General features: G+C 43.8%; 1 protein-coding gene across 1 annotated transcript; it reads left to right on the top strand.

Moving 5' to 3' along the window:
* Positions 1–971: 971 nt before the first annotated feature.
* LOC141133809 (E3 ubiquitin-protein ligase TRIM39-like) lies at positions 972–5,257 on the top strand. The gene has a single exon (XM_073623367.1). It carries the CDS (start codon positions 984–986, stop codon positions 2,634–2,636), a length of 1,653 nt encoding a protein of 550 aa, XP_073479468.1. The 5' UTR covers positions 972–983; the 3' UTR covers positions 2,637–5,257.
* The last annotated feature ends 7,811 nt before the right edge of the window (positions 5,258–13,068 follow it).

Raw genomic sequence — 13,068 nt, 5'->3', positions numbered from 1 at the left:
CGGCGTTCATCCCCCAGAGACGAATCCCCACATCTACCTTTCCTCCCGCACAGATGGGCTCCCTCGGATAATTCCGTACAGTAAATACAGATCAACTGACTCAAATTTACCTTTCTATCTCTTGAGATCTCCAATGGAAATCACTGAAGGTACCTTAACTGTAATATTACCCTCATGGGGTTATCCTCTGATCCTTGAGCACCGGTATAGCTCTCTGACATACAGGACTGTTCATACTTTGTTCATTGGTTTCTTTATATTAATACATCGAAATTTTTTTTTTTTCCTTTTATTACTTTGCTTTGAACAGAGAAGTTTGCTACACTACTGAGTTAAGCTTGACTACAGGACATCACTGAGCCCCATATAGCTGCAGTGAGTTAATTTGGTAGTGACAGTTTTGCAACTATAACACTCAGTTCGGCTTATAAGTGATGTTCATAAATGTAAGATACTTTCTGTGTAACTTTTCTTACTTCATTAGAAATGTATGCAACTTCCTGTATGGTATGCAAAAATTCTAATAAAAATGATTAGAAACTAAAAATATATTTTTTCCAAAATTGTTGTTTATTTATTTTTTTATAGCTCAAAAAAAATGCAGTGGTGATCAGATACCACCAGAAGAAAGCTCTATTATATAAATGTAATTTATGTACAATGTTGCATGACCGCGCAATTATGAGTTAAAGTAACGCAGTGTTGTATCGCAAAAAATTACCTGATCATGAAGGGGGTAAATCTTCTGGAGGTCAAGTGGTTATATAACCAATTTCCTTTTCATCATGATGTAGTCATCTCCACTTTTCATGTCATTGTACTTAGTGCTCCGCATGTCTTCTCCACATCCCGTCTTTCCCTCTTTCTCTCTTCTAATGTTGGGAGGTATAATTATCATTACTACTGCAAAACTAATCTTCTCCCTTCTGTACTCTGATCTCCGTGTCCTATAATATTCATCCAGCCTCACCCTGTGTAGGAGGATGTCACCCCTCCCCCATCCACATTCCTCTCCGGTGTCAGAGACTCTCAGTTTCATTTCTCCTCCCCTGTCAGCAATGGCGTCTGGTGATCTGAGAGCTGAGCTGAAATGTTCCGTCTGTCTGAACATTTATACCGATCCTGCAATGCTGATATGTGGACATAACTTCTGCTGGGTCTGTATTGATCATGTGCTGGATACACAGGGGGGGTCTGGAGATTTCTTCTGCCCTGTATGCAGAAAAAGGTTCAGGAGTCGTCCTGCACTGCACAGGAACATAACACTACGTAACATAGCAGAGACTTTCCTGTCTGCTCACCCAGATCGGGAGGAGTCCGGGGTCTTCTGTACTTACTGTGGGGACTCTCCTGTACCTGCTGTTAGATCCTGTCTACACTGTGAGGTTTCTCTGTGTGATAAACACCTAAGAGTCCACAAAAAGTCCCCAGAACACATCTTATGTGACCCCACCTTGTCCATGGAGAGCAGGAAATGCTCCATCCATAAGGAAGTTTTGAAGTATTTTTGCACCAAAGATAACGCCTGTATCTGCGTGTCCTGCAGTTTGGCTGGAGAACATCGGGGACACCAGGTGGAGACACTGGATGAGGCTTCTGAGAAGAAGAAGGAGACACTGAGGAATGTTCTGCAGAATCTTCTGACAAAGAGAGAGGAGACGGAGGAAAGAGTCCAGAGTCTGCAGGAACACAGGAGGAAAGTAGAAGAAGAAGCAGCTGGTGACACCGAGAGAGTCACTGTCTTGTTTAGAGATCTCAGGAGACGTCTGGAAAACCTGGAAAAGAGAATCCTGAGGAACATCTCCAGGAGGGCAGAGCAGATCTCCATCTCCATCCGGGATCTGGAAATAAAGAAGGAGGAGCTGTCCAGGAAGTTGCGTCACATTGAGGAGCTGTGTAACATGACGGATCCACTGACTGTCTTACAGGAATCAGACACAGGTGACTTGTGTGATACTGAGGATGGAGATAATGAGGACAGAGAGAGACATGAGAAGCTCCTCCATGATGGAGGGGGTCTGGATGTGGCGGGGGTCTTACACACAGGTTTATCTGATATAATAACAGAGGTATATGTATACTATATACAGGGAGCTGCAGACATATTACTGGATGGAAACACAGCTAATAATAATCTACAGATATCAGAAGACAGGAAAACTGTATCCAAGTCAGATAGGAACCAGAATCACCCAGAAACACCAGAGAGATTTCAGGATTGTTCTTTTCAGGTGATGAGCAGTCAGAGTTTCTCCTCAGGGAGACATTACTGGGAAGTGGATGTCGGGGGATCAGATATATGGAGAGTCGGGATGTGTTACCCCAGTATAGAGAGGAGAGGGGGAGAGTCAGTGATTGGAAATAATAAGAAGTCCTGGGTATTGAACAAGGATGATGATGATGATGAGTATTCAGTGGCACATGACAGTAAATGGTCCCTCTTACCCACCAGTCCCTCAAGTAACAGAGTCAGGATATATCTGGATTATGAGGCTGGGCGGATCTCCTTTTATGATCTGTGTGACCCGATCCGACATCTCCACACCTTCACCACCACCTTCACTGAGCCCCTCCATGCTGTGTTAGGTGTATGGAGAGGTGGTATAAAGATATGTGGGGGGAGGCGGGAGATGTGAGAACTCCGCAGTGGGTGGGGCTTCCTGCAAGTTTTATCTTCCATGACAATCTGACATAATACTTTCTGTGTTTTGTCACAGTATGTGACATCAGCCATCTCCTCCCCCTGCCCCTCCCCCTCTCTGCTCCTCCCCCTCCTCCTCCTTCCTACCCCTCCCCCACATGTGGTCCTTCTGTGGGGGGGCAGCCATGATCAAACATAGAGGGAGGTGGGGTCGCTGTGATGGGATAGGATGGGGTCACCTCTCCTCTCTTCCCCCCCCCTCCATACAATCTATACTACAAAGAGATGGAAATAAATGGTACAATCGTAGAGGAAATCTATGAAGACGTCATCTAGAGATTTATTACTGGAAGAAAAAAAAGTGATCAGAGAGTCAAGACTGTTTTTTAGGCAGAGTGGGTCAGGATTAGATCCCCTGTCAGCTTTTTTCTTCTATCCGGAGCTCCATTACAGAGATTTCCCCTCACTTCCTGTCCCGGTGACAACATTTATCTAGACAGGAAATGAGGGAACTCTCCAACAGGAACACCGACTGAAATAAGAATGATATGTTTAGTATAGTAAGGAAGGGGAAGGTTTAGAGCCCCTGTCAGATTTTTATATGTCTGTGTCCCTGTACAGATTTCTCTCACTCCTTGTATTGTTGTCACCAGGACAGGAAGTGAGAGGAAATCTCTCTAAGTCTGGGATCACATTGCTGTGTAGATCACATGTCATGTCTGTGTGATGTGAATTCAGCCGTACAAACTGTGTGACTGAAATCACATTCACACCAAAATGGTGCCGGACCCTTTTTTGGTCCTCACTGGAATCGGATCACATTGGGTGTCACATCTATACAATCCGATTCCTGCGCCATTTCAGCGTTTGCACTGCGATCTGTGAAGCGATCTGGGGGTGTCTTTAACTTTCCATTGACCCCCCGCAGCGGTTCTCAGATGTCAGTGTGAACGTCCGGTGATTGAGGTGTGATGAGGGAACCCGCACAGGAATCGCACTGGTTCCCGCATCCCACAAGTCTCATCCCAGCCTAATGCTCTATTCACACGATCAGAATTTCCGGCAGAAAAAACGACGAGCCGAGAGAATTAAGGTCAATGTTTCCGAGCATGTGTCGTTTTTTGCGCGTCCGAATTGCATACAAACTGAATTTCCGATAGAAACTTTTTGCAACGGGAAAATAGAGAACCTGCTCTCAATCTTTTGCTGGTGGGGATTCCGCCAGCATAAGTCCGATGGAGCATACACACGGTCGGAATTTCTGACCAAAAGCTCACATACGATTTTTGCTGGCGGAATTTCCAATCGTCTGTAGGGGGCATTAGGCTCCATTCACACCTATGCAGGTTGCGTTTCAGCCTTCCATTTCGCTGTGCTTTCCACGTGTTTTTTTTTCTTTTTATTTTTTTTAGATAATTTGCTGTTTGAGCAGATTTCAAAATGCAAATTGCGGCAAAATTGCAGTAAAAACGCTGTAAAAATGCACTACATGCTTTTCTGCAGATTCTCCATTGAAGCCTATTGAACCATAAAAAAGCAAAAACCTTTTTGTGTCGAAGGCTCCATTCAGGCCAATGCATTTTTTTCATTTTTTTTAACATGGATCCCTATGGAACACGTTCACATCAATGCATTTTTGTGCCTCTGCATTTTTGAAGAGTGTCAGGGGAATTTTTTAGGCTCAATTCACATCTATGCCTGTTGCTTTAAAGTGTTTTTTCAGTGCTTTTTGTGTTTTGAACATGCGATTTTACCGCGTTTACCGTTCTTGCCGCGCTTTGTGTTTTGCGTTTTTTTTAAGCTCTTTTTATCTTGGAAAATTTGTTGTTGGGTAGAAAAATGTAAAACACAAATTGTGGCAAAAAAATGCGGTAAAATCGCACTAAATGCTACATGCTCATTTAAGGCAGTCACAGCCCCTCCCCCAGACCCACTTCTATCCCCTTTCATAGCCCCCATCAATCCATGTCAGATCCCTGAGTCCTCACCTCTGTAATATACACAGTGGGTTATGTCGGAGCTTACACAGGACTGATGATGTCACCCCTCCATCATGTGACAGTATGTAAGTCCTGCAATTGGTCGCTCAGGTCTGATCACTGCATGTTGGGAGAACATCACATGACCCCTCAATACCCAGGAAAATGGGGACTTAGTGAGGATTTAGATAGAGGGACAACAAAGGAAAGTATAAGTGGGTGTGTATGGCTCTTGGGTCACCTATAGAATGGGCGGGGCATTTGTTCTAATGGCTCCTCCCAGTACATGAGCACTGTGTATAGTTACATTGATTATTTTATTGTGTGAAGAAATATAAATAAATAATAGAACTACAAATAAATAGATAGAGATGAAAATCGATGGAAAAATCTCAGAGGAAACATATGAAGAAATTATCCCGAGATTTACTAATGAAAGAAATAATGGGATTTATCACTAATATAATGATATCACTATAATAATGCATGATTACTAGAACTGGAATGTGTCCCCAATATAATGTGTCCCCATAGAATGGATCACAAATAGAATTCTATGTTGTCACTTTTATAATGGATCCTAATATAATGTATCATGATAGTGTATCTTATAATCACTAGCTGTGTCCCGGTGATGAAGGAGGAATTTGGAAAGATGTTAATGTGAATAAAGTTTTTCTCAGTTGTAGATGTGAAGTGTTGGTGTTATACTTACCTGCTCTGTGTAATGGTTTTGCACAGAGCATCCCGAATCCTCCTCTTCTCGGAGTCCCTCATCATTGCTCCTGGCCCCTCCCTACCGTTGAGTGCCCCCACAGAGAGCAGCTTGCTATGGGGGCACCCGAGCCAAGCTATAGCTTCCTGTGTCCATTCAGATATGGAGCCGAAGCCCAGTCCCGCCCCCTTTCTCTCCTCATTGGCTGACTGACTTTAATTGACAGTAGCAGGAGCCAATGGCACTGCACTGCTGTCTTAGCCAATGAGGAGGGGAGTTCTGGATGGGTGAGACACTCCTGCAACATTGCTGGATCTAGAGGGACCTCAGGTAAATATTAGGGGAGATGAGGGGGGCTGCTGCACACGGAAGGCTCTTTATCTTAATGCATAGAATACAATTACATTTCTAAATAAAATAATGCTAAATACTTTGCAACAATTTCCAAAGAGTGGCAAAACATGTTTCATAGCACAGCACGTGGTATTCATTTAATGCAGTACCACACTGTATTGTCTGCAGACCTTAATCAAATGTCATCACAGAGTGTACAATACACCTCAATAGATAGAGTTACACGTTCCATAGATGAGGCAATTGTTATGAAGAAATAAAAATGACACAGCCGTATTTTAGAGACAATAGTCAGACAAATAACACAGTGGCTGGAGAGTATGTAAGCAGCTTGATTGGCAGCAATGTAAGATGGAGAGACAAGGCAAGTTTTTAAAAAAATATATAAAATAAAAATTACAGTGATTATGCTGAAATATTGCAGAGACATGCTGCAAATCATGTAAATCTTTTAAGTGGGTCTAATTTGAAGAGGGAGTGAAACAAGGAGGTTTTTTTAGCAATAAATAAATATTACACTGATTATATTAAAGACATAAATAAGAAGTATTATGGGGACATGATGAACATCCTGTAAGCCTTGGTGGTAGGCCTTTTTTGAAGAAGGAGAAATGAGGCATTTTTTATCCAGAAATAAAAAATGCATTGGATTAAATCAAAATCAAACGGCAGAAATCCTACAGAGACACACTGCACATCATATAAGCCTTCTAGTAAGATGCATTTGAATATCGAGAGATGAGACATTTTTACCCAGAAATAAAAGTTAGTTTGCTAGGTCAGAGACATGCTGCACATCCTGTAATCCTTTGTAGCGGGCTTCTGTAGAAAGAGAGAGACATGAGACACTTTTTTTACCCAAAAAAAGGAATTGCATTGGACTATGTCATAGACAAGAGGCAGAAATTTTACAGAGATCCTCTGCCCATCACGTAAGCGTGTTTTAGTATTCCTCAATTGAATATGGGGGGGGGGCACTTTTTTTACCTGAAAATAAGAATTAGAATTGAATTAAGTCATTTTATATTGTAGAATTGGAAGAAATATGGCAGATACTGCATGTGTAATGATATATTTCCGGAAAGCCTCCTTTGATTAAATTAATCTCATGCAGATTTTGGGACAAAGAACAAAAAAAACAGTTTATTTTTTCCACTTTAAAAGGAAAGAATGAATATTGTACATATTGCACAGACAGTATTGCTATTTTATTTTTCTTGTCCGCATTTTATAAAGTACAGAACACGTGCATTTTTCCAGAAAAAAAATATATGCAGTATATTTCACATAGAGATTGAATAAATAACTGAATCATTCCATAGACACCATTTAAGCTACATAGTTATGTTGCATTTGGAATATAGGGACCACAGTTTCAACCTTAGAGTGTTTTTTTCCCTGGAAAGAAGGTTAGCATTAAAGGGTTACTAAACCCTTGTTTTTTTATAATAACAAACATATCATACTTACCTCCACTGTGCAGTTCATTTTGCACAGAGTGGCCCCAAACCTTGTCTTCTGGGGTCCCCCGGCAGCGCTCCTCCAGGCATCTGGAAACCCCCTAGAAAAAGAGCTCTTCGAGGGGGCTACTGCCGGGTTCGCTCCTGAATCCAGCGTTTTGCATCCATAGACACAGAATGCCGGACTCGGCCCCGCAGCCAAAGCGCCCGCATCATTGGATTTGATTGACAGCAGCGGGAGCCAGTGGCTGCGCTGCTATCAATCTATTCAATCAAGACCCGAGACAACGGGCAGAGAGGTAGAGCGCGTATCCACCGTGGGAATGAACAGGCTCAGGTGAGTAAAACGGGGGCTGGGGGGATGCTGAGTGACAGAAGTTGTTTTCACCTTAATGCATCAGTGCTGCCTTTTAGTACCCATCAGTGCCGCCTATTCGTGCCACCTATCATTGCCCATCAGTGCCACCTATCAGTACCCATCAGGCTGCATTCACACTATAGCACTTTGAATTGCAGGCAGATCTGCCCGCGATCTGACAGCGCTGATGTGTGAATGACAAAACACAGACCTCGCATTTGAGATGCCATTCATTTGAACGACACCTCAAATCGCGGTGTGGATCTGCTGCTATTGTCGCATGATAAAATGTGCTGCAATCGTGGCAACCTGCATCGCGGGATGCACGTCACCCCAAAGTAGCTCCTGAACTATTTTTGGGCGACATGTGTCCCGTGATGTGGGTTGCCACGATTGCAGCACGTTTTATCGTGCGATAATCACAGCAGACCCGCACCGTGATTTGAGTTCCGCGTTTTGTCATTCACACATCAGCGCTGTCAAATCACGGCAGATTCGCGGCAGATCTGTCCATGATTCCAAATACTGGGTCCTCTATATGGAGAGATCTGGGGGTCAAAAAGAACCCAAATCTCTCCTTTACTTTTAAAAAAGAAGATCAAATACAAAATATATAATTTACTAACCCCCTAGACTGGAAGTGACGTCATCATGTCGCTCCGGTCCTCCAAGATCATAGAGGTGATCAGAGATGATCTGGTCTCTATTCACCTCTGTGACCAGCTGGCCACACTGTTAGATAATTTCTCATGCACGCGAGTAAAAATGATAAGCACGAGAAACACCAGTGAGTGGCGGGGTGTGTGGGGGGGATGTCTAGTCCTGCCGTTTCTGAAAGAGATCCAGCAGCAAATGAGCTGTTCGAACCATTTTCAGAAAGCCAGCCGGCTGAAAACAAAAACACGGGGGTTATGGCTAATAGCTTCATCCATAACGTATAAATATATATTGCGGTTGGCAACTATGGGATAGATTTATAGAATTTTCATTATTTTTTATTAGTAATGGCAGAGATAATAAGAGTGGGACTGCAACATTGCAGTGGACAAATTGGAAACTGACACTTTTTGGGAACCAGTGACAATAATACAGTGATCGGTGCACTGTCACTGTACTAATGACACTGGCTGGGAAGGGGTTAACATCAAGGGTGATCAAAGGGTTAAATGTGTTCCTAGGGAGTGCTTACTAACTGTGGGGGAGGTGGTTTAACTGTAGGAAGGCAGAGATCCATGTTCCTGCTTAGCAGAAACACAGGATCTCTACCTCCCCTTCTTACATAGGCAGATGACTGTTCTGTCTCTCTTGGGAATGATCGTCGGCTCCCAGCGAACATTGGGTCTGCCTGACCCACTGATTGGCTCCCGCTGCGTCCAATCACATCGGGAGTGGGTCGCTGGAGGCGCGCATGCGCACCCCAGACCCGGAAGTGCAGAATCATGTACAGGTGAGTGAATCTGCACAGGAGAGCCGCCTTGCCGCTGTATATACCGCGGTATACGGTCGGCAAGAGGTTAAAGTCTATGGACACAAGTGGGATAGAAGTCGCCTTGAAGTAGTACAGGAACCTTCTCTAAAGTTGGAGTGACTACAGTGGTACTAATTAGGAGATCGCTCTCATTGACTAACATGGGATTTCACATGTCTTGGGGTCTTACAAGTCGGATCCCAAGTCACGGTAATGTGAACCGAGTCTAAAAAGAAGAGGATGCCTTATCCAAAAATAATGGAAATTTGTTTACTTAAAAATCAATCCACCATCACAATATAACATGGATGATATCAGCAACTGTGCAGTTTTTAGCAACCTTGTTCTTCCTCAATATAAAGTGAAATAATCCCAAAGTGCTCCCTCTTTATAGTATTGTGGTCAGTGGCGGCCCATCCATAAGGGGCACTGCCCCCCTAATCCATGTGTCCATCCCCCTAATCTACATTCAGGGCACTGGACGCATGGATTCCAATGTTTTTTTTTTTTTTAGAAGCACGTGATTAAAGCCTGAAGCTCTAATTGGCTTCAAAAAAGGGTGGGCTCGGGAGCGCAGTGAGCCCACCCAGTTGTGTGACAATAGCGAAATAATATTCAATATGGTCTTCCTGATTCTCCTCCATGCCAATCAGGAAGTCCCAATTGGCCGAAAGGAAAGGAGAACGTATTGGTCACCAAGGAGGAGGAGAAGACGCAGGGGAAGCCGCCATTAAGCCGAGGAGGAGAAGACGCAGGGAAAGCCAACGAGGAGGAAGTGCTGCACCCAGCCTGGATGGGGTAAGTGCGGGGGGGGGCTGGTGGGCTAATGATTGAGTGACGGCGGTCGGGTGTGTGACCAACCTACCAAACCGGGGGTATTGGGCAGTTTTGCCGCGCCCCCCCTAAAATGGATCACCAGCCGCCACTGATTATGGTTGATAAAAGTGTTCCAGCGGCTGCTCACATCGGCACAGTGTGTCCCCACATGTATACATAGGAAACAATAGAAGATAGATGTGGTGCTTTGCTAATAATGTGCTATACTAGATAAAAAACATAAAGTGTCTCAATGTTGCAAAGAAGAGAGTGGAAAGAGAGTGGAAAGTGAAAAAAGTGCATTTTGTGCCCAATCAGGGCTCAGTATAAGCTGTTTGTTAGGGAGCGGGGTCAAGAAGCCGGCCGTGGCGTACCTAACAACCGATGAGTCATCAGCTGTCAATGGATTTCCACCGCTGACAGCTGAATAAAGAAAAGAAAATTGCCAGCAAGAAAAAAATTTAAAAAAATGGCATGGGGTCCCTCCCAGTCCATACAAGGCCCTCATCCAAGCATGCAGCCTAGCAGGTCAGGAAAGGGGGGATGAGTGAGCTTCCCCCCTCCTGAACCATACCAGGCCACATGCCCTCAACATGGGGATGGACTCTGCCCCAAAGCGCCCCCCCAAAGCACCTTATCCCAATGTTGATGGACAAGGGTCTAATCCCCACAAATCTGGCCGGTGTTTGTGGGGGTATGCTGGAAGGAGGCATATCAGAATCTTGAAGCCCCCCTTTAACGAGGGGGCCCCCCAGATCCCGTCCCCCCTATGTGTCAAAAAGTAATAAAAATAAAGAGACAGCTTGACAGTTATTGAGCGAGCATTCTCCCTCCCCACCCCTTTCCTGATCTGCCAGGCTGCATGCTCGGATAAGGGTCTGCTATGAACTGGGGGGGACCCCACACCATTTTTTTTTTGTTTCAGTTTTTTTGCCAGGTGCTGGAAATTGCAACCACAAGTCAATTTAAATGTGAATTGACTTGTTTTGCTTTTTTCCTTACAGGCACATTAAAGGGACCCCCCAGGCACTACAGTGGGACAAAAAAGTATTTAGTCAGCCACCAATTGTGCAAGTTCTCCCACTCAAAAAGATGATAGAGGCCTGTAATTTTTGAAAGAATTTATTTGCAAACTATGGTGGAAAATAAGTATTTGGTCACCTACAAACAAGCAAGATTTCTGGCTCTCGGCGCATGCGCGGCATGGGACGGAGCGGCCGCTTCTAATCAGAGCTCCGGTGCCTTCAGGGCTTAAAGCCACTTAAACGGGGCCATAAACTCATAAAAACAGCCTGAAAGTAAGATACCCCGCGGACTATCATCTGTGCATGCCGAATTCTCGGAAAAAGAGACGAAAGAGCCAACAGAACTCTGTCACTCACTATCTGCTCAGATCATAGGAAAAAAGCGTGGCTAAATATGGCGCTGGCACCCTGCCTACATCATCTGCCGCCCATCCCCCTGCTAAAGAACTACAACAGACAGACACAGGATCTTCAAAAAGCAGTGAGTACTCACCCTTATCTAAATCAGATTTGGACAACAGCTTAGAAGCTTTATACTCTAAACTGCTCACTAAATTCCAAACAGAAATACAAAAATCCACTTGTACCTTATCCCAGGAAATTGCAGCAATAGGAACACATACTGACCTGCTAGAGAATAAGCATGATGAACTATCAATTGCTTATAATGATCTCTCCAGAAAACATGAATCTCTTGCATCAGCTTTTTCCCAGTTGCAGGCGCATGTGGAGGATATGGACAATAGAAACAGAAGGAATAATCTTAGAATAAGAGGAGCCCCAGAATCTGTCACAGATTTAATCACATACTCCACAAAATTATTCCAGTCTCTATTACCAGAGCAAAACCCTGAATCCTTCAAATGTGACCGCATACATTGTGCACTTAGAGCTAAACCTCCGCCTGATAAACCCCCCAGAGATATTGTACTTTGTATGAAAGACTTCCTAATTAAAGAAGAAATAATGCGTGCCGCACGGAGCATCAGAAACATCACGTTAGATGGAGTCCAGCTACAGATCTATCCGGACATCTCGCAGGCAACGCTTGATAGATGCAGAAAAATGAAAGAAATCACCTCAGTTCTCTCTACAGCAAGGATCCGCTACAGATGGGGTTTCCCCTTCAAGCTAATAATTCCTCATAATGGTACCACCTACATAGCCACCAACATCACCGAAGGTCAAGACATCCTGATAAAATGAGGTCTTCTAAACCCCAGCAACCTCCCACGTACTCCCTCTACAAACAGCCCAGCGCCTATCTGGAACACCCCGGCTTCACATGGAAACAGACGCAGATACAGACACGATCCCGCTCAATGGAGCTAGAGAAGAGCTACTAAAACTTTTTAGTTCCCCTTTTCTTTCTCTCATAAAGCTTTAACAGGAAGACAATTATTTTAAATTTTTTATTTTTATTATTTTATATTTTTATTTTATTTTTATATATTTTTTTTTTTTCTGGAGTTTTTTGAGTTTTTTTTCTACTTCCTCAATACACTGCTTATTATAAGTCATTGAGCATCTGCTACTATATTTATGCAGAAGTGGGAATTTTGATACATGCATTTTTATGTATTTTTGCAAACTCCATATTATTTTATTTTATTTAATTTTATTCAAATTTACTTAAATTTCTTTTTTTTTTTTTAACCACTTCCCTACCCGCCTATAGGCAAATGACGTCCACAGATGGGATCTCCCACCCTGGGTGGACGTCATATGACGGCCTCGGGTTCCAGGCCGCCTAGGGGGCGCGCGCGCCGCGTTGCTCGGGACCCGGTGCGTGTGCCCGGCGGCCGTGATGACAGCCGGGCACCCGCGATTGCCCGTTAACCGGGCCGGACCGTGTATGTGTGTGTAAACACACAGATCCACAGCCTGTCAGCTCAGAGGAGAGCGATCTGTGTTCCCAGAACAGCAGAACACCGATCGGTCTCCTCCCCTTGTGCATCCCCTCCCCCTACAGTTAGAAGCATTCCCTAGGAAACACATTAACTCCTCCCCGCCCCCTAGTGGTTAACCCCTTCACTGCCTGTCACATTTACACAGTAATCAATGCAATTTTATAGCATTGATCGCTGTATAAATGTGAATGGTCCCAAAAATGTGTCAAAAGTGTCCGATGTGTCCGCCATAATGTCGCAGTCACGAAAAAAAAATCGTGATCGCCGCTATTATTAGTAAAAAAAAAAAATAAATATTTTTTTTTTAAAAAAATGCCATAAATCTATCCTGTATTTTATAGA

Source organism: Aquarana catesbeiana, linkage group LG03, assembly GCF_042186555.1.
Source record: "Aquarana catesbeiana isolate 2022-GZ linkage group LG03, ASM4218655v1, whole genome shotgun sequence".
NCBI classification, from domain to species: Eukaryota; Metazoa; Chordata; class Amphibia; order Anura; family Ranidae; genus Aquarana; species Aquarana catesbeiana.
Note: the sequence above shows the minus strand (reverse complement) of the source record. Positions and strands in the feature narration are given on the sequence as shown.

Bases quoted from the DNA above. Each gene is read 5' to 3' on its own strand.
- LOC141133809 (XM_073623367.1), top strand. From the start codon at position 984: ATGTCACCCCTCCCCCATCCACATTCCTCTCCGGTGTCAGAGACTCTC.